This window comes from Malaclemys terrapin, chromosome 6 (genome assembly GCF_027887155.1).
Source record: "Malaclemys terrapin pileata isolate rMalTer1 chromosome 6, rMalTer1.hap1, whole genome shotgun sequence".
Taxonomy (NCBI): Eukaryota; Metazoa; Chordata; order Testudines; family Emydidae; genus Malaclemys; species Malaclemys terrapin.
The window spans coordinates 108280393-108302537 of record NC_071510.1 but is presented as its reverse complement, the minus strand read 5'-3'; the positions used below and the strand labels follow the sequence as shown (position 1 = coordinate 108302537).

At 42.4% G+C, this 22145-nt stretch overlaps 1 protein-coding gene across 8 annotated transcripts in view; it reads right to left on the bottom strand.

The window, feature by feature from the left end:
- Nucleotides 1-22145, bottom strand: part of CPLANE1 (ciliogenesis and planar polarity effector complex subunit 1) — a 183073-nt gene that overhangs the window by 75225 nt on the left and 85703 nt on the right. For all 8 annotated transcript variants that reach the window (XM_054032044.1, XM_054032045.1, XM_054032046.1 and 5 more), the window contains 6 exons: nucleotides 18471-18777; nucleotides 9560-10499; nucleotides 5665-5828; nucleotides 4238-4386; nucleotides 4024-4106; nucleotides 962-1044 (listed from right to left, as the gene is read on the bottom strand). In XM_054032044.1, the coding sequence (XP_053888019.1) occupies nucleotides 962-1044; nucleotides 4024-4106; nucleotides 4238-4386; nucleotides 5665-5828; nucleotides 9560-10499; nucleotides 18471-18777 (1726 nt within the window). The remainder of the gene's footprint in view (nucleotides 1-961; nucleotides 1045-4023; nucleotides 4107-4237; nucleotides 4387-5664; nucleotides 5829-9559; nucleotides 10500-18470; nucleotides 18778-22145) is intronic.

The window sequence follows — 22145 nt, the reverse complement described above, 5'->3', positions numbered from 1 at the left end:
TGTCTAGGTCCCTCTGTATCCGATCCGTACCCTCTAGTGTATCTACCACGCCTCCTAGTTTAGTGTCATCTGCAAACTTGATGAGAGTGCAGTCCACACCATCCTCCAGATCATTAATAAAGATATTAAACAAAACCGGCCCCAGGACCGACCCTTGGGGCACTCCGCTTGAAACCGGCTGCCAACTAGACATGGAGCCATTGATCACTACCCGTTGAGCCTGACGAACTAGCCAGCTTTCTCTCCACCTTACAGTCCATTCATCCAGCCCATACTTCTTTAACTTGGCGGCAAGAATACTGTGGGAGACCGTATCAAAAGCTTTGCTAAAGTCAAGGAATAACACATCCACTGCTTACACCTCATCCACAGAGCCAGTTATCTCATCATAGAAGGCAATTAGGTTAGTCAGGCATGACTTCCCCTTGGTGAATCCATGCTGACTGTTCCTGATCACTATCCTCTCCTCTAAGTGTTTCATAATTGTTTCCTTGAGGACCTCCTCCATGATTTTTCCAGGGACTGAGGTGAGGCTGACTGGCCTGTAGTTCCCTGGATCCTCCTTCTTCCCTTTTTTAAAGATGGGCACTACATTAGCCTTTTTCCAGTCATGTAATATCATGTAATAAAATCCTGAAATAATGTAATGAAGTGAGTTGGCTGTATTCTTCAAAAGAATACAGTCTGCTGTATTCTGCAGAACATATTTGTTTTGTTCTTAAAATAAGCATTCAGTTGTAGATACCTTGCTACTCAGGGCCAACCCTGCAATAATACATTAGCATGCACTAGAAATGGAAGGGTGGGGAGGGGGTGGAATTTAGCTTGAAACTGTAAGTTTGTTGTTACGAACAAGAACAAATCTTTTTTTAATTAAGAAAATACACTCTCTCTTTATAAATTTAACAAGGTAGTAATAAACTAATTCTTTTGAAATGCTAATGATATCTGTTTCTCTTACCCATTTTGTTTGGCTTTTTTTTCTTCTAACTTTTCCATCATGGGTTCTTCCCATGGAGATTCTACATCTAGAGTGGAGATATGCTGCAATTTAAAAAGATGCATATGAATATGTTTATATTTGCTTCAGCATACTTCTGCCTAAATAGATTATTATGAAAATCCTAGACTTTTGACACATTTCTGATTAATCATCCATGTGGTCAAATTCAGATTTTTTTTTTAATAATTAGAACATCCTAGTTTTTGCATAGCTATAGAACTATAGAAAATGCAAGGAGGTGTCCTAATGACTTCTTTAACTAAATTTAATAATATCTATCATGAGTTTTCAACATTTCCAAAATTCAGTTCACTAGATTGCCACAAAATCAGGCCTGTGCATCAGTATCACCTTGCTAATCAGACATCCACCTATTACTACTCCAGTTGGTAACATGGAAACAGAACAATTACAAACAAGCAAAAAAAACAAACAAAAAAATGATTACCAGTTAAAAGGACTAACCCTATGAATAATTATTTCTGGATTTTGCCCAAGATTTTGCACCAGAGTCCAACACTAGTAAGCCACATTGCAGAATTGAGGGCAATAGTACATTTTTAATATTTTTTAATTCTGTTCATTGCATTGGTTTTACAGTGTTATATGAAAATAAACCAGATTCTATTCTGATTCACACATCAGCAAAAGAATTCTTGACCAATTTCCTAGTACTGAATCTTTGAAACTGGTGGTGATCAGTGTTCCCTCTAATTTTTCCCACCCATGGGTGGAATGAATTTTGTTATGTGCACCAATATGGAGGTGATATGTGACACATCACCTTCATATTGGTGCACATAACAAAATTCATGTGGTGGGGGTGGGGCCGATGAGTTCGGAGTGTGGGAGGGGGCTCAGGGCTGGGGCAGAGATTTGGGGTGCAGAGGTGTGAGGGCCAGCTGGGGGTGTGGGCTCTGGGGTGGAGCTAGGGATGAGGAGTTTAGGGTGCAGGAGGGTGCTCCGGGGCTACGGTGAGAAAAGAGAGGACTTCCCCCCAGCTCTCTCTCCCCGCAGCAGCTCTGGGGCTGGGGCTGCAGGATAGGACCCAGCAGGTCCAGGCCGGGGCTGGTTTCGGCCAGGGGAGGAGCGCCCCAGCCGCGCCCAGGTCCGCGCAGCGCCACCCTGGGTGCACCTGCAACTGGGCTGGGCTGCACCTAGGGCTGGGTCGCGCTGCTCCGGCCGCGCCACTCTGCTCCGGCTGCGCCTGGAGCCACACCCGGCCTGGCCACCCCAGCCGCGGCTGGGTTTGGGCCGGGCCGCCACAGCAGAGCCAGGCTGCAGCAGAGTTGGGGCCAGCTGAGAGCTGCGCCACCCCAGCCACAGCAGGTTGGGGACTGGGCTAGCTTGGGGCTGAGGGAGGGGCGGGGTCCCTAAGAACCTGCGTGGCATGAAATAGGCTGCTGTGCGGCTGTGCAGCTTACAGTGAACTTAGGTGGTGATACATGAGCCAGAAAAAAATAGAGCTTATTTGCAGATTCCAAGTTAAGTTTTCAAAATGGAAGTAAGAGACATATCTGTGTACTTGTAAACTAAATAAAACTGATTTGGAGTCATTATATAATCACTTGTGCTACATAAAAGACAGAGAGCATAAACAGGTGGGTGTGTATATATATCTCCTCATTATATGTTCCATTCTATATGCATCCGAAGAAGTGGGCTGTAGTCCACGAAAGCTTATGCTCTAATAAATTTGTTAGTCTCTAAGGTGCCACAAGTACTCCTGTTCTTTTTGCGGATACAGACTAACACGGCTGTTACTCTGAAACTTGTCATAAAAGACAGCACCATGTATTATAAGAACGTAAGAATGGTCATACTGAATCAGACCAATGGTCCGTCTAACCCAGTAATCTGTCTTCCAACAGTGACTGGTGCCAGATGCTTCGAAGGGAATTAAAAGAACAGGGAAATTACTGAGTAATCCATCCTCTGTTGTCCAGTCCCAGTTTCTGGCAGTCAGAGGCTTAGGGACACTCAGAGCATGGGATTGTGTCCCTAGCCATCCTGACTAATAGCCATTGATGGACATATCCTCCATGAATTTAGCCAATTCTTTTTTGAACCCACTTACACCTTTGGCTTTCACAACATCTCCTGGAAACAAGTTTGAGGTGATTGTGCATTGACAGAAGTAGTAGTTATTTATGTTTGTTTTAAACCTGCTGCCTATTGATTTCATTGGGTGACGCCTGGTTCTCGTGTTATATGGAGGGATAAATAACACTTCCTTATTCACTTTCTCCACACCAGTCATGATTTTATAGGCCTCTACCATAGTCCCCTTTAGTCATCTCTCTTCTAAAATGAATAGTCCCAATTTTTTAAATCTCTTCTCATAAGGAAGCTATTCCATACCCCTAATCATTTTTGTTGCCTCTCTCTATACTTTTTTCCAATTCATCTTTTTTGAGATGGGACCATCAGAACTGTACGCAGTATTTAAAGTATGGGCATACCATGGATTTACAGTGGCATTATGATATTTTCTGTTTTATTATTTATCCCTTTCCTAATGATTCCTAATATTGTCAGCTTTTTTGACTGTCACTGCACTTGAGCAGATGTTTTCAGAGAATTACCATGATGACTCTAGGATCTCTTTCTTGAGTGGTAACAGCTACTTTAGACCCCATAATTTTGTATGTGTAGTTGGGTTTATGTTTTCCAATGTGCATTACTTTGCATTATAATGAAGATAAATACTAGATTACTGTTAGTCACAAAGAGCTAAATGTACTGAATACTGTGTATTTTTACGAGCAGCATGTTAAACTAGAATCCCCCCCCTGTAGTTCTTTTTATAAACATTGGGTAAGATTTTCAAAAGTGCACAGTGTTGGCCTAACTTTACTATTGTTAAAAATCAATGGGCATTGTACCATTGACTTAAATGGGAGCAGTTTGGCAAACACTGAGTGCTTTAAGCCTCCACCCATTATATATAACAAGGAATTATGCATTTTGAATATAATATTTAAAAGTAATTGTTTCATTCATCTGAGAGAGTAACTTGCCTCCTCTTTTTGTTGTTGTACAGGTTTAATGCTGACAGAAATACTGGGGCTTTTTGGAACTCCAAATGGTTCTTCAAAGAGCTCTATGAAATAAAGAGATGTAATTCATAAAGAAAATAAAGTGCATACAATCAGTAAACTACTTGGTTGACAACTTTATGAAGATAAAGGGATATGGTATACAAAACAGAAGATTTTTGCTAAAGGAGCAAACCTTCATTTTCTGAAGTTGCATCTACTTCCTCCTGCAGGAATGCTCCCACTTCTTCATCAAAACCTATTACTCCTTCCTCTGTACTGTGAGTTACAGAATGACTCTCATTCATTTCATTCTTTTCAGAATGTTTTGTTTTTGTAGGTATTCTGTAAAGTAGTACAACGGATCAAATTACAAAAAATAATGAATAATGCATTTATGTATGACATATAAGTATATAGGGAGGCTATATGCTGTGTGCATTCATTATTTAATAAGTTGTGCTTATTTTACCTATAACTATTGGTTTTTTTGTTAGTTTGACCAGTAAGTCTCATCCATTTTTTTCTATATTTGAGTTTCGACATTGAAGTGCACACAAATGATTAAAAATATCTGACATTTCCTATACATTGGTAAGATTTTTTACATGAACTAATCTTTTTATAATGTACTAAAAGTATGCAGTTTTGCTGTGATCATAAATGCCAAATTCCAGATTAGTGTATATTTACACAGTCAAGTTCTAAAGCTCTGAAAATCAAGGTTTATAACAAAACTACAAGACAACCTTGGCTACAGTCATGCAAACCAAGGGCGTGCACGGCGGGAGGGTGGGGGGGAGGAGGAGAGGGGAAGCATGGGCATGGGCCAACCCAATAATCAGCAGGATAACAGAGCTCCTCCGGGCCCAGATCTGCGGCGAGAGCTAACAGCTCCTTCGGCCCCGGGGCCACAGACTTGGGACAGGGGCACAGAACTCCTCTAGTCCCAGAGGAACTCTGTGCCCCCGCCAATCCCCAGGGGCTTGTTATAGTGAGGGTGTCCTGTATTTCCTCCTAATATGTTTTTAATGTGCCCCTCCAAAAGTGGTCAAATTTAAATTCCTGCCCATACCCCTGGTGCAAACAATGTTCAAGTCTAATATTTTTGTTGTTTGGATTTTTTTATAAACAAAAAATTAGGAATATTCATTGTACTTTATATTTTTCAATGTAGTTTTGAGCTTCCTCAAAATTAATTATATGGTACAGCCTGTCATATGGAATATGTCCAGGCAGAAGTACATCAACACAAAGAATAGATATAAATAACAAAAAGGAATGTGTAAACTGCACAATGGATCTGGTTACAAAACGGATACATATTAGCATAATATAGAAAAGAACAAGTTCAGTTATGCCTCAGTGGAATTATTTATTTATATATGCACAGAAATCTTTGCTGAGTAAAGACTATAATTAACAAATAAGGATCAAATTCTGCTCCCACTACACTCCCTTGCAACCTACCTACAACTCCAATTGCCTTAAACAACTTTGAATATATATATGAAAGCAGAATATGGCTGTAAATCAAGAAGATACGATTTATATGTAGTATGCCAATGTTTCCTGCTTAGCTGAGCAATTACATCAACTTGAGTGTTCTAATTAAAATATTACCCTAAAACATTTTCACAAAGTTCATCGTAAGCATTTACATCCTGGACAGCATGTGGCATTTCTGTTGCTGGAGAACGGCCTGTATCCATACTGCTTTCTTTCTGTATCTTGGGTCTAGTTTCTGGTAGGGATGCAGAGTTCATTAGGTACTGATAATCTGGACTCTAATAAAACAAAACCCAAAACACACATTCAAAAGTCTTTCTAGTTAAAAACACCACCTATTTCATATGTTGCATTTTTGCTTAACTACACATCCTTTTCTCCAGATGTAATTTTACAGGCTGAAGTTATTACAGATTTCATATAGTTAAAAAAAAATGCCAGATTTATGGTTGCCTCTGCCATCTGAGTTTTGCCTCCTTTCCCATCCAACCTGAGCACTGAATGAGGCAAGGACTCCTGTGCAAAACAGTATGTGACCAGTAAATAGTCAGTATATGGTCACTATAGTTATTATATAGTCACTATCATTAATACTATGTAATAATTAAAAATTGTTTCATACTACATGCACCTGAATGGGCAGAAAAAATACATTTGGTTTTGTGCATCAGCAATAAAATCTTGTGCTAAATTCAAACTGTTAGTTATTACTGGAAATAATGTCAGAAGTAGAAAAAACAGCTCCAACATTGTGTATAACCACAAGCATTCAGAAACATCTTTGGTGTCTGGAACATTTTGGTGATACTTTAGTCATCTGTGCATTTGTGTTAGAGGAAAAGAGATGACGCAAATAAAACAATCTACTTTATCTAGAAGGGGAAAGAATGCTAAACAAAAAGAAAAAAAACCCTGATTGAATCACATTTTGGATTTGTTACTCCTAACTTCAAAAATGACTAATACATCCTTAATCTAGTTATTTGATAAATTCCACAGACATTCAACTTTGCTTAAAAATGTTCATACTTGATTCAAACTATGAAAGAATTTGGGAACAAGAATTCACTATACCTATTTACCATTTATAATTACAGTAACTCCTCGCTTAAAGTCGTCCCGGTTAACGTTGGTACGTTGCTGATCAATTAGAGAACATGCTCGTTTAAAGTTGTGCAATGCTCCCTTATAACTTTGTTTGGTAGCCGACTGCTTTGTCCACTGCTTGCAGGAAAAGCAGCCCATTGGAGCTAGCTGGTGGGGGCTTGGAACCAGGATGGACCAGCAGCCCCCCATCAGCTCCCCGTTCCCCTAAGTTCCCTGTGCGGCAGCCGCCCAGCAGGCTATCAATTGCCAGCAGTTCAGCTGTCCCTCCCCCACTGCCATGTACTCAGGGCCGGCTCCAGGGTTTTGGCTGCCCCAAGCAGCCAAAAAAAAAAAAAGCCGCAATCGCGATCTGCAGCTGCAATTCGGCGGGAGGTCGTTCGCTCCGAGCCGGAGTGAGGGACCATCCACCGAATTGCCGCCGAATTGCTGGACGTGCCGCCCCTCTCTGGAGTGGCCGCCCCAAGCACCTGCTTGACAAGCTGGTGCCTGGAGCCGGCCCTGCATGTACTGCTCCTGCCCTCTGCCTTGGAGCTGCTCCCAGGAGCCTCCTGCTTGCTGTGTGTGTGTGTGGGGGGGGGGGGGGGGAGTGTTAATGTCAGGGTGTCCCCCTCCCCCGCACTTACCCCATCTCCATAGATCGGGGGGGCGGGGAGGGGAGACACACGACAGGGCTCAGGACAGAGGGAGCTTGCCGGCAGCAGCTGCTGTCTCAACTTGCTGATCTACTTAAAAAGGCAGTGTACTTAGAGTGAGGTCAGCATACTTAAAGGGGCAATGCGCATCTCTCTCTCTTACACATGGTGTGAGTGTCTGTCTCTGTCTTCCATGCTGTCTCCCCTCCCGTCATTCGTGCTGCCTTGTAGAATGTGAGGCTACATTAACAACAATGGGTTAACCCTTGAGGACTCAGCCGATTGCTAGTTCATCATTTAGCAGTAAGGCATTCCCTGGGAAATACCCCACCCTCTGACTTCACCACCTCAACCAAGCTTCACAATCATCATCGCTGTGTACCAGTATTAAATTGTTTGTTTAAAACTGAGAAAGAGTGAGTGAGTGTGTGTGTGTGTGTGTATATATATATATATATATATATATATATATATACACACACACACACACACACACACACATAGCGCGAGCGAGAGAGAGAGAGACTTTTGTCTGGTGAAAAAAGTTTCCCTGGAAGCTAAAACCCCACCATTTACATTAATTCTTGTGGGGAAATTGGATTTGCTTAACATCGTTTCGCTTAAAGTCGCATTTTTCAGGAAGATAACTACAACATTAAGCGAGGAGTTACTGTATATCAAATTATTCTTATATATATATTTCCTTTTATTTTAAACCTAGAATGTCTGGTTCTGACCTATCCAGTAACATCATGGAGAAATTCAAAATTAACTTTATAATAGCACTTAGCTAGTTTAAATATGTAAAATCTTAATAATCTCTTTCAAAGCTAAATAAGCCTCATATGAGCCTTTTCCCTTGATTATCCATCTAGTTGCTCTCTGCTGTACTCTTTTCAAACTTATTATCATAGAATCATAGAATATCAGGGTTGGAAGGGACCTCAGGAGATCATCTAGTCCAACCTCCTGCTCAAAGCAGGATCAATCCCCAATTAAATCATCCCAGCCAGTGCTTTGTCAAGCCAGACCTTAAAAACCTTTCAGGAAGAAAACATTATACATTTCTTCAAACAACATAACCAAAACTGGACACTAAAGCCAACATTTTCAAGTGTCTACTCAAATACAGTAATATCTAGATAAATTACATAGATCTCACAACAGACAATAGAGCTGTATCTACAACACAAGTCTTCTCACCCATAAAAATGCCTCACAGAAGGAACTCCAGCACTCTTGGAATGTTTATCTCTTCCTAGCAACTCTTTATAGAGAGGTTGATACTCAGTATTCTAATCTTTACCTGGAATGCAGCTAGAAGGTAAAAGTCTCAAGCATTCACATTGCGTTCAGTAAATCTGTTGGTTTAAAGACTATGTGATGCTGTTTTTTGCTATTACTAGTCATCACTTTGACATGGCAAATCTTTTCACTGAGATAAAATATAACCTGGTTGTCAACATTTATCTAAAATTTGTTCCTCAACAAGGTCAAATATATGGTATTTAATGCTTTCTGGTGAGTCAATTCACTATCCCCTAGGATTCTGGCCCCCTCAGTCTTGTTATGATTTTAGCAGGTAATATGTTTAAGTTACAGGCATTCCTGTTGTAATTTAGGAAATTACAGAAACATATATATGAAATCTTTTACATGGATTTCAGTTATCTAAAATTGCTGTCAATCTTCTCAAGTAATGGAAATTACTCACACTTCTTTCCTATTTGTTTTACCATATTCATAGCTCTGCTCATTGTGCACCCATTTTTGCAAGGTGCTGACTACTTATGTGACACTGAACATCAATTAACATCCTTAATATTTTGAGCATATTTAAAATACTCTTAAGCAAAACAGAACAAAACAAAACACCTGTGTTTAGGTGACAGAATGGGGTGCAATATTAGGAAAAAAGATTTAAAATATTCAATGTCAGTAGAGAATTATTTTTCAACGGCCAAAAAAATAAACAAATACCCAATCAAAATTAAGCGATGATCCTGCAAACCACTGCTGCTACTCAGAGCTCCTCTAATTTAAATAGGGTTTTGCACAGATGCATGGGATAACTTGCAGGATTAGTGTCTACATTAGATGAATATTTTTTTAAAAGGCATGGGAAAAAGTAAAATTATATACTGCATTTTAAAATCTCTACTTTTAAATTCATGCATGTAAAAAGGAATTAAAAATACACAAATGCATAATATTTTAAGTTTAATTACAATCCTAGCTCTCTCTGCTAAATACTTATTCAATCCCCTTACCTTAAAACTAGTGATCCTAGCTTGCGATTCATCACAGTAGGGTCGTCCTAAAAGCCATAATGATGTAAGTATAGCAGCTGCTGATGTTTTCACATGAATCATTGGGCGGCTCTCTTGAAATGGCTCTATTTTGTTGGTATCACATAGCAATCTCCTATCAGACCATCTGATCATCCATTCAAGCAGTCTTGCAATATTGCTAAATTTGTTCTTCAGTTCAAGAGCAAGTTCCTCTCTTGGTAGAACATCATTCACATGAATTGTTTTGTACACATATTTACAAGTCACTGAAGTTTGTATATTAGAACAAGCATGGTCAGACAAGGTCTGGGTTATGGGTGTAATAGTTATTTCTTGCTTTTTATCTTGTGCTCTGTAAACCGACAGGTGGTTTAGACCAAATAAACCTTCCTTTCCCATGTATTTCTTTACTCCATTCACTGAGTCACACACCGAGGAGTCTGCTGGTTGTAGAACTGAAACAGACATTTGGTTTTCCAAATGTTTTTGCTTTTCATTACACAAGGAAGCTGGTTTGGAATCACAAGATGCAAGAGTAACAGCATAGCAGCAACCAGCTCTAAACACATTCTGACTATTTGTTTTACCCTGTCGACGTTTCAGTGTTGTATGAACATCAAAAAGGAGAGAGTGTAGTTCATGTTCTCTAAGGAGTTCAGAAAAGCTGGTCAGAAAAGGAATCCCAGGATCACTGCAATTAACAAAGTCTCTTTCAAGCATGTAACTCAAAAAGAGATCTAAGAACTTAACATATTCATCATCATCACGTTCAAATTCCCATGCACCTACCACAGGCAAAGTATGTTGATTAGGCAAAACTTTACTGTGTTCTTTATGTTTTGCTTTCCAATTAAGATATTTTATCTTATGTGCAGTTTTCTTACTACCAGTTTGTTCTTCTGCGGGAGGCCGTGTCTCCCTACAATACAGCAAAACATGAAAATAGAAAAAATCAGAAGGCTAACTCTAATCCTTTTTTTAAAAAAAATCTTAAATTCAATAAAGTACGTTAATGCAACAGTTTTTCTCTTTTGTTAAATAAAAATAGGAAATTAATTGCAAAAACTTACATTAATGCAATGTTAAGATGACAAAATAGACATAAAATGTAGTAGTCATAATTCACAAACCAATATTGACTTAGAAGTATCACACAGTAAATTTTATTGCTAATAATAATTTACAATCTAAGAACAGAAAAAAATGAAAAAATAAATGGTAGGGTAGCAGGGTGGGCGTAGCTAAGATTGTATGGTTACTTTGGTAAATTATACAGGATAATGATTACATTTTTGGGGTGGGAGAATGGGAGTATAAGGGGAAAGAAGAAATTGTGCAGAGGGGATAAGGTCACGGGAACAACAAAGGGCATAATGGAGGATTAAAGAATTTATGGACGGAGGATAGAGCGGGGATGAGGGACTGATGAATGATGAACACTTAGGTAGTGGGGATCATGAATAGTGACAGAAACTGATGTGGGAGTCCAAAAAGCAGAGGTTGCATACCTGTACAGTAACTTGAGTTCTTCAAGATATTTTGTCACTATGGGTACTCCACTGTAGGACATGCCTGTGCCCGTGCACTCTTGATCAGAGACTAAAAAGCAGTATTTGCAGGCTCATGACTCCGCAAAGAAGCTCCTTATGCTCCTCTATGAGAGCATACAGGGAGACATGAATCCACCGCCATATAGAGGGGAAGGAGGACGGTAGATGAAGCACCCAGTGGCGGTGATCCCTCGGGGTCGAAGATGATCTCTTCCACAGGTTGTTTTTTTTTGTATGGGTCCTTTGGTAACTGAGGAGTCCAATCCTTGAGCCGCAAACACATTGGCAAACACTGGAAGTAGGTAAGATGGTGTAATGCTTGACGAACATGTGAACAGAGGACTAAGCTGCAGTCCTGCAGATTTCTGCGATGGGCACATTTTTCAGTAAAGTGTCCTGACCGGGTTGTGGGCAGTCTGACATAGTGGTTGGAGCGGGGTTCCGGAATCAGGAGGCAGGCCGGATGTGGGTATCAGGAGGCTGGCATCTGAGAGCCCATAGGGCGAACCAAGAGTCAGAAGTTAGGCAGAGTAAGATTACCAGGAGATCAGAGGGCAGAGAGTGGGAGTCAGGGTCAAGAAGCAGGCCAGGTCAGGATACCGGTAGGCAGTCAGAGTCAGGTAGAAGGTAGTGCAGCAAAGGCAGTCTTAAGCATATAAAAACCCAGCTGCAGAGACAACTTCCTGTTCCTCTGCTTGGTTTAAATAGAAACAGGGAACCAATTAGAACCCTTGGAGTTTTGCCAATCAGATCCCAGGACTGAAGTTAATCTTCAAGTTCTAGTGACTTAACAGGTCACTGAGTGGTGGGTTGGAATATACTGGCTCCTAAAAGCCAGCCCTCGATATACGGCTATCAATGTAGACTGAGCCCTAGTGGAGTGTGATGACACACTTTGAGGTGGTTGTATTCCCTCAATCTCATAGAACGTTAACATACAACCCGAAACCCACTTGGACAGTCTGCATGGAAATAGGGTGACCCGTCATCCTTTCAGTAAAGGATACAATCTGGGGAGGTCCTAAAGGTTTTGGTTCTGTCTAGGAAGAAGGCAAGAGCTCTTCAGACATCTAGTGTGTGTAGGCTAGCCTCCACTCTAGAAGTATGAAGCTTTCAGTAGAACAATGGTAGATGGATTTCCTGATTAATATGGTATTCCGAAGACACCTTAAGGAGGAAGCAAGGATGGGGACGTAGTGTGAGCTTGTCTCTACAGAAGGTCACGAATGATGGGTCTGCCGTGAGTGCACTTAGTTCTCTCATTTTCCTAGCCAAAGTGATCACTATAAGGAATGATGTCTTCAGGGAGAGGTGGAGAAGAGAACAAGTAGCTGTTGGTTCAAAGGGTGTTTCTTTAAGGCATTGGGCTCCAAATTAAAGTTCCACAGCAGAGCAGGATTCACAGTGGGGGAAACAAATTGTGTAAACCCCTTAAGGAATCTGACCACAGTAGAATGGGCAAAAAAAATGGAGAAGCTTTCAAAGGGTGAGTAGACCGCTGTGATAGCAGCCAATTGAACTCTGACTTAGCTTATTGACAGATCTTGTGTCTTTAAGTCCAACAGGTAATCTAGGATTTTGGTAAACAGAACTTCTGAGCATTGAGGGAGTGAAGAGAACACCAGGAATTCAAATGTTTCCACTTCTGCAGATAAGTTTTGCAAGTAATAGCTTTCCTGCTAAATAAGAGAGCTGACTGGACCCTATCTGAACAGGTCATTTGTATGCCTGAGAGCCACCTGGAAGCCATGACCTGAAGTTCAAAGGGGTTGAGATGGTTCAGGGTGCCTAAGTTCTGAGAAAGGAGATACTTCTTGAGAGGAAAGCAGACAGGTGTCAACACTGAGTGGTGAAGAAGGTTCAAATACCAAACGTGTCTCAGCCATGATGGTGCTACGAGAATGACCCTTGTTTTTTCCTGTCCCAATCTAAGTAAGGTCTTGAGAATGAGAGGTAGAGGTGGTTAAGCATACAGCAGGAGATGAGGTTGTGATGCTATCAGAGCATCTCCCAAGAAGTTGTGACCACATTGTCCCTTGGAGTAGAAATGGTGACAACTTCACATTTGTTGGTGGGTAGCAAAGAGGTCCACTGATGGCAGACATAAGCTTTGACAGATGTGAAAGAATTGTTTTGCTTGAATTCATGGTCCTGACAGAAGTTTCTGCTCATGGAGACCACAACTGTATTCTGGAGGCCTGGTAGATAAACCAACAAGATTTTTATCCGGTGGGAAATGAATCAGTTCCACAGTTTTGGTGATAGTACATATAAGGACTGGGATCTTGCTCCCATTTGGCAGCTTATATAACATTGCTGCCCTGTTATCCAGCATTACCCTGACAGAGCAGCCCTGCATTTTATGCAGAAAGTGTTGATAGACTGCTCTCAGCTCCAGGACATTAATGAAGAGCATAATCTCTTGTGGGAACTGCTTGCCTTCCAATCCGAGAGGCATCCATTGTTAGGATATTTGACCGTGCAGGATGTGAGAATGGGTTTCCCATGCAGACCTTCAATGGGTCTGTCCACCACCTTAGCAACTCTACAACTTCCAGAGGTAATATTTGTTTGGAGAGACTGTGTCTGTCTGGGACACTGAAGTGCAGTCTCGCACATAGTGCAATGCACACAGAGCCTGACTTATGGCTGAGGAGTTAGACAGGTCCTTTCAATTGTTTGCAGACTGTGCTGTATAGTAGATATGAGATTAGACATAGTAGAAAATTTTTAGTTATGGAGTCTACAATGGCCCCAATGAAGTTGGACAAAGGTTAACAGACTTTTTCAGGTTGACGCAAAGGACCAGAGACTGAAACAGGGCTAGCACTTCGGAGGTTGCTGACTGGACCTCTAGAGCCAAGTGACCTCTGAGGAGCCAGTCATCCAGGTATGGAACTATTGTAATGCCCAACTGATACATGTGGGCCACCACCACTGAAGACCTTTGTAAAGACCCTTGGAGCTATGTAAAGCCCAAAGGATAGGACTTGACATTGGTAATGATTTGAGCTTATTACAAAACATAGGAAATGCTTGTGGGAAGGATGGATACCTACATGATAGTAGTAGGCATCCCAGAGGTCAAGGGCGACGAACCACTCCCCCAGATTTAGGGCTGGTATTATGGTAGCTAGTGTAAAAATCCTGAAGTGTGGCAAAAGTACACAGAAGTTCAAGTCTGAGGATCGGTCTCCATCCTTTTGGGGACTAGAAAATAGTTGGAACAGAATCCCCTTCCAATGAACTCTTGGGGAACCAGTTCCATCTCCCCCAAGAGCAGGAGAGATTTAAAGCAAGAGGTCCAGAGCTCCTCATAAGAAGGGTCCCTGAAGAGGGATGGGAAAGGGAAGTGGGAATAAAGTGGAAGTGGATGGTGATCACCACCAAGTTCCATTTGTCTGAAGTAACATGTTCCCAGGACGGGAGGAAGTGAGACAGTGGTCTGCAAAGGGGTGAGGATGGTAGAATCGAGCAGCAAAGAATCTGGAGAAATAGGTTGCTTTAGGTCTTTGATCAAGATGTCAAAACTGTTTCTTAGAGGGTGAAGTGGTAAAAGGAGGCAATTCCATTTTCTGAAGTCTGCCTCTCCTCCATTTTCTGAAGGTCTGGGAAAAGTCTGTTGTGGATGGTAGTGGAATGATATGGAGTGCTGTGCCATTTGGGATCTGCTAAACCACCCCTTTGTTGCAGGGATGTAAATTCCCAATTACTTTAGCATTACCATAGGAGGAGAGACTCCAGTTATTCCGGTATGAGAAGTTCTCTGGGGAAAAAATCCGGATAGTGTTGGAAGACTCTAGATTTGTGTCCATTAATTCTTTTACGTAGAGACACAAATCTGTCATCAAGAATCATAACACTCAAAAACCAGTAGGAGAACACTTTAACCTGTCTGGTCATTCAATGAAGCTTCAAAAACAGACTCCAACGAGAAACTGCTGAGCTGGAATTGATATGCAAACTAGATACAATCAACTTAGGCTTGAATAAGGCCTGGAATGGCTGAGCCGTTACAAACATTGAATCTATCTCCCCTTGTAAGTATTCTCACACTTCTTATCAAGCTGTCTGTACTGGGCTAACTTGATTATCACTTCAAAAGTTTTTTTTTTTCCTCTTACTTAATTGGCCTCTCAGAGTTGGTAAGACAACTCCCACCTTTTCATGCTTTTTGTATGTGTTGTGACAGACCAAGACCAGTGGGGTACAGGAGTCTGGTAGAGGGCAAATATACTGGTCACTGGATGAGTAGTTTTCTGTTTCCTGAGTGACCAGAGAAGGGGCTGCACTAGAGTAATCAGGAACCTGCTAGAACCAGTTAAGGCAGGCAGGCTAATTAGGACACCTGGAGCCAATTAAGAAGAAGCTGCTAGAATCAGTTAAGGCAGGCTAATCAGGGCATCTGGGTTTTAAAAGGAGCTCACTTCAGTTTGTGGTGTGAGTGTGAGGAGCTGGGAGCAAGAGGCGCAAGGAGCTGAGAGTGAGAGGGTGTGCTGCTGGAGGACTTATAGACTCTGGGGAAGTAGCCCAGGGAGTTGCAGCTGTTACAGGAGGCACTATAGACAGCTGCAGTCCACAGGGCCCTGGGCTGGAACCTGGAGTAGAGGGCGTGCCTGGGTTCCCCCCAAAGCTCCCAATTGGCCTGGACTGTGGGTTCTTCCAGAGGGGAAGGTCTCTGGGCTGTTCCCCAACCCACATGGTGAATCTCTGAGGCAAGAAAATCCACCAATAAGCGCAGGCCCCACCAAGATAGAGGAGGAACTTTGTCACACTGTATATATATCTTCAATATATGTTCCATTCTATGCATCCGAAGAAGTGGGCTGTAGCCCACGAAAGCTTATGCTCAAATAAATTTGTTAGTCTCTAAGGTGCCACAAGTATTCCTGTTCTTTTTGCAGATACTAACACGACTAACACGGCTGCTACTCTGAAACCTGAAATTGACAATAGTCATCTGGGGGAGAGGAGGGTGTCGACAACACAGCCATGCCCAAGGATGAAAAGGGGAACCTCTCTGGATCCATCAGTAATGTCAGAGCCAGGCTGACCAGTGCATTGTCCAGCCCCAGTTCCGAACGTCTACTCTGTGAAGGACGGGACGATGAGACAGGGGATTCGTCCTGAGTTGACTGAGATGGTTCTCATGGCAACTATTAGTGCCATGAGCTCCAATATAGGCAACCTGGTCGATCCCACTGTTGCTGTAGTGGTGTCCATGGAGCCAGGTACCAGTAGCTTCTCGGCTTAGGCAAAGGAGGGTACTGCCACATTACTGCCAGAACCCTCTGGTAGTCATGCATAGTATCCAAATCCTCACAGGAACTGGAGTCCTATACGAACGGGGCCGTCGACAGAAAGGAGCGTGCTATAGGAACACAACCAGAGGGTGGCAGATCCGATGTAGAAGGAGCCATCTTAACAGGTGAATGTACCGGAACATGTGGAGACCTCATCCGTTCCAGAGCACACAGTTCATAAGGCCTAGGAGCACATCTGATTCTCCTCGGTGTCTATGGCACTGGTCCATGGACTGAACTGGGGATGGTAAGAGGGCCTGCCTTGGGATCGACTATTCATGCTGCGCCGGCAGAGCTGATGCAGGAGGAACAGGGACTGGCAGATCCAGTGAACAATGTGATTTCTCCTTGCTCTTGTGGGCCAGAACTAATGGATGGTGCAGCGTCTTTCTTGGATATGGAGGAAGACTCACTGCCATGCTTATGCGCATGCTCCCGTGCTAGGTGTGGTGAGGGGTACTCAGCCTTGGTACTGGCAGAACCAGACTGGAATTTCACGGTAGGAGGCGCACTCCTGGACTGCTCAGGATGACGTAAAGGGGGTTCCCCAGCTACGATTCAACCACAGTCCCATGGTGACCTCCAGGGGGTGCTGCTTAAGGCACAGGGCCCAGCCTTCCCAGGGATGGGCAGGGAAGAAGAGACAGACACTGCACCTGGACGCAATGTGGACTTCCCAAAGCAGTACAGACAGGGTTGGTGCTTGTTGCTGAGCAAAAACGAGTGAAGGCAGGAAGCACAGACCTTGAATACCAGCGTGGACCGATAGACACTACTACTTCGAAAAGCTCTGTCTCAGGCGGAATACCATAGGGACCATCACTCAAAGAGGGTGGCAATGGTACCGGAGACTGAGTAGAAGCCCTGTATGCTTCTCTGTGCTGTCTATTATTGGAGGACTTTTCCGCACACTGCTTCATGTGCAGTACTGATGGCTCAGAACTATGGGGAAAAGACCTGTGGCAGGTCAGGTGGGCTTTAAGCCTGGGGTCTTTGGCATAATTCAGAGTGCTAAAGGACCAAAATTCAGAGGGATGGCAGGAATCCTCTTTGAAGCACAACTGTCCCAGAAAATAAAATAAAAATAACCAAACAACTACATAAAGAAAAGGGCTAATAAAATTAGCTAGATCAGAAGAGTGGGAAGCTGAGAACAGTAAAGACACAAATGCTCAGATGTGAGCCACAGGAACTGAATGGCAATGGGTCCATGCCTCCCTATATGCCCTCGTTTGGGAGCACAAGGAGCTGCTCTGCACAGGTGTGGGCCCACGAACACTGCTTTTTGGTCTCTGGTTGAGTGTGCATGGGGATGCGCACATGCTACAGTGGAGCACCCATAGGGACATATACTTGAAAAGAAGTCCAATATTGTTGATTTTCACTGACATTAGGAAGACACAAGATCCTACATGGAGAAATCTCAGGGGACAGGGCAATATTTAGGCTACCTGGAATCTGCTATCAGTTGAGTTCTAAACCATGGGACTGGGAAGACAGTGGGAGCTACTGGGGCCTAGTGCCCTTGAGCAGCTGCCAGTAGGTCTGATGGATGAGCAAGAGAGGAGCTTATAAACCAATATTCATCTGTGATTCCCTGCTAACAATAAAACTGGCTGCTGACTGGAGTGGTATGCGTGCATGCATAAAATGGATTATGGATTAACAGCTTAATCTAATTATCACACAAAACAATTGTGTATGTGTCAGAGACAAGAAAGATTCAGGTTCAAAAGTAGTAGTCAGACAAATCCTCTTCACTTTTTAAAAAGTTCTCTCCCCTTCCAGAGTTCCTTGCACAGGCCCACCATCACTCCCTGCCAGCACACTGCCTGCCTGCCTCTGCCGTCTACATTTGTTGACTGTAACAAATGCATTAATAAAAAGAGACAATGAAAAGGAAAAAAAATAGTTTTAGTTGAGTATTAAGCAGCTGGGCGGCAGGTGAAAGGTGTGGTGAAACTGTACTGAAAAACAATCTGACAGTAGCTTTATGTTTTGTTTTACTGCGCTCCCAATTTGTTACTTTCTTAATACCTCTGAGGTGAAGGTGCTTGATTTCTTGTTTCTTCTGTAAGCAAAGCTTCAGAGAGTGTATCTGCTGTTTCAGCATCACTATATACTTGAGGATTTCCACAATCTGAGAGTGTACTTCTGCTTAGACTGGTCCCTAATGAGAACCTATCATAGCAATGTGCCTCATCATCTGGTGTCTCCTCTTCCGATGGCTCCCAGATGCTCATTTCAATGGGACCTATGTTCCTTATTACACGTTTCAGCACTTTCAGCCTCACTTTGTGGGTGGCTTGGATAACAACAGACATCATTTCTTCACTTTTGGATCCTAACCAAAGAAAAAAAGAGAGAGGAGAGAAAGAGATGGGATTTTGAGTGTATAGTCCATATATTTCACATTCTCTAAGATTAGCAGAACATAAATTAATCATATAAAGTATATTCCAATTTATATCCAGAAGAATAAAGATGAAATTATTTAGTATTTGGGACTCAATTTATGCAGTAAGTCTTTAGAATAATTTATACTTAATTTCAACTTGTAAGTTTATATTGCTATAAAGAAATTTTGACTGTTTTGATTCATGTAGTTACTATTTATTTTCTAACTGAAGAAACACTATCACTTTCAAAATTGCACATCTGCTAGAAAAACTTCTATCTACTATTGTTACAAGTCACAATTAAGATTACTAGAACCTTAAGAGATGAGAAGAAAAATCTCTGTTCTTCCCCATTCTCAAGTTTGCTTATGCTATGACAGCAGTCAGTTTAACTATTTCGTCTATAGAAGTAGTCCATCAGACAGTTTTCCTGGTCGTGTTTCATATATTTGAGACAAATACTGTAAATTACTGTTCAAAATACACTCTCAAGAACACAGAACCCAAAATTGTACATGCAGAAAATGAGTGACAGACACAAACAGGTAACTGTTTATGCAAAACAGGTAATATTCAAAATGATAAATGCATACAAAATATACAATGCATACCAAAAATGAGTAATTGCGTTTGAACTCCCTTTCATTCTTGATAAGCTTAGATTTTACAAAAATTGTAAATTCATTATGAATGTTAGCTATCAATGATGCAGTGAATTAGAGGTTAAGCATGCCACAAGGAACCAATTCTAGTCCCAATTCTGATGCTGACTCACTGTGCGGTTTTAAATGAGAAAGTCACTTAACATTTCTGAATTCCTGTAAAATAGAAACAAAATAAATAACAACAACAAACAACAACAGTTACCTACCATCTCTTAGGGACATTTTTAAATGTACAACCATTAACTAATGTAAAGCAACGGTTAAGTGCCATCAAAGGAATCTTTTATGGCTTTGTAATTAAATTTATTTAGTATGCTGCCCTAAAAATCACTGAATAATCAAATTTTAGGGATGGAATATGGCTCTGGAAGGCTCAGGGGACTGGTATTAGAATAGACACCAAAAGATATCATCACCTATTAACTTATACAAAATTAGCAGATGGTCTCAGTCCAGTTCCTAGTACACTGGATCCACATCAAAAACAAAAGGTTGAGTAGTCTCAACTATAGAGACCAAGACTCAAATAATCATATTTAATTAATCTTTCAGCCGTAGTGGGCATGCATGAGCACTATGCATGTGAGTTCGGAAATATTTAGTAAGCAATGTCCATTGGTCTGTGCATCCGCAGTTGTTCTCCTCATGCTCTGAAATGACGGTGTAAGGGGCATTGTGGACCAACGACTCTTCAGTTCCTTCTACTATGAATAAGTCATGATCCACAGCAATGGGAACAGAGGGTGGGTAGTGGCATGGGCAGCAGGTGAAGCTTCCCCTGGGGGAGACTAGCTCCCTGTCCTGCCTCTTCCGCCTGCAGCCCCGCCCACACCTTACCCCTGCTCCATGTCCCACGCCACCACTCTCCCCACCTTAGTCCTCTCCTCCACCCCCTGCCCTGCGAGGCCCCCACCACTCCCCACATCCCTCCTCTCCTCCACCCCCACACCCCACCACATGCGAGACCCGGGCGGGGGGGGGGGGGGCGTAGAGTGGAGGAAAGGAGGGACTCGCCAGGCAACGGCGAGAACCTCGGGGAAGGGGCAGAGTAGGGATGGGAAGACGCAAAGCACAGACAAGGCCACCACGACCTAGGTGTCCAGCGGTGGGGCGGCGGTTGTGCCAGGGGAGGCTTAACTTCCCCTGGCCTATTATACCTGCCACCTATGGGTAGTGGAATAAAGACAATGACCACACATCTCAAATAACCTCAAGATACAAAAAAGTAATCTTCATTTCTTCTTCGAGTGAGGGTCCTTCCCTATGTGTATTCCACACATGAGAGATTAGTAAGCAACAGTCAATCAGGAGGTGATGTGAGGGGATGGATGGTATGGATACAGGAATGCCTCACTTAAAGTCCTCCCGGTTAACATTGTTTCGATGTGAAGTTGCTGATCAATTAGGGAACATGCTCGTTTAAAGTTGTGCAATGCTCCCTTCTAATGTCGTTTGGCAGCTGCCTGTTTTGTCCACTGTTTGCAGAAAGAGCAGCCCGTTGCAGCTAGCTAGTGGGGGCTTGGAACCAGGTGGACCAGCAGCCCCTCTATCAGCTCCCCCTAAGTTCCCTATGCAGCAGCTGTCCCTCCCCCAACTGCCATGGCTGCTCCTGCCTTCTGCCTTGGAGCTGCTCCCAGAGACTCCTGCTTGCTGTACAGGGGGAGGGGGGAAGAGGGGGGCTAATGTCAGGGTGTCTCCCCCTCCCCCCTGCTCCTGCACCCCACTTACCCCATCTTCCATAGAGCAGGCGGGACACAGCTTCTAGGCAGTAGCTGCGGGTCTCAGGCCTCAGCAAGTTGATTTAATTAACAGGGCAGTGTACTTAAGCCTGGGGTCAGCTACTTAAAGGGGAAATGCACATTTTCTCTCTCACACACAGGGTGTGCGTCTCTGTCTGCCCTCCCTCCTTTCCTGCTGCCTTGTAGAGTGTTGTGAGAGTTAATCCTTGAGGGCTCAGTCAATTGCTAGTTCATTTAGCAGTAAGGTATTCCTTGGGAAATATCCCACCCTCTGACTCCTCCACTCAACCAAGTTTCACAATCATCATCACTGTGTGCCAGTATTATATTGTTTGTTTAAAACGTATACTGCATGTGTGTTCGCATGCGTGCGTGTGCATGGAATTATTTTCCGAGGTCCTCTATTTTAAGAAAAAATTGTTTGGGAACCAAAAGATGTGGATGGTCCTTTGATTTGGGGATACATTGGGAACAATGGGAAAAACTGACTGATGAAAGTGAAAAAAAAAAAATCAGGCAATATGCAAAAGATGTATCTAAGTCTGCTCAGCTGGGAAAAATAAACATTTTGATCCACAATGGTCAAATATTAAAATTGGGGAAAAGAGGAGAAAAACTGGCAATTTCTCATTGGTGTGATGTTTTTAAAGGATGGTCTCCCAGTGTCACAGCTCTTCTAAATGTAATGCTACATCCTATTGTTATATTATTTGCATTAATTATTTTGTTAACCTTTATTATGCTATGTTTATACTGCCAAATAAGAAAGCAAAAAAAAGTTTTGGAGCAAATGATATATGAAATTGAATTGCTTGCAGAATTATAAAGTGATACAATAATTAATGGCATTAATCATGAATCAAGAGGGAGGAATGTTATAGAGGCCTGGTATGAATGACGTGTGATTGA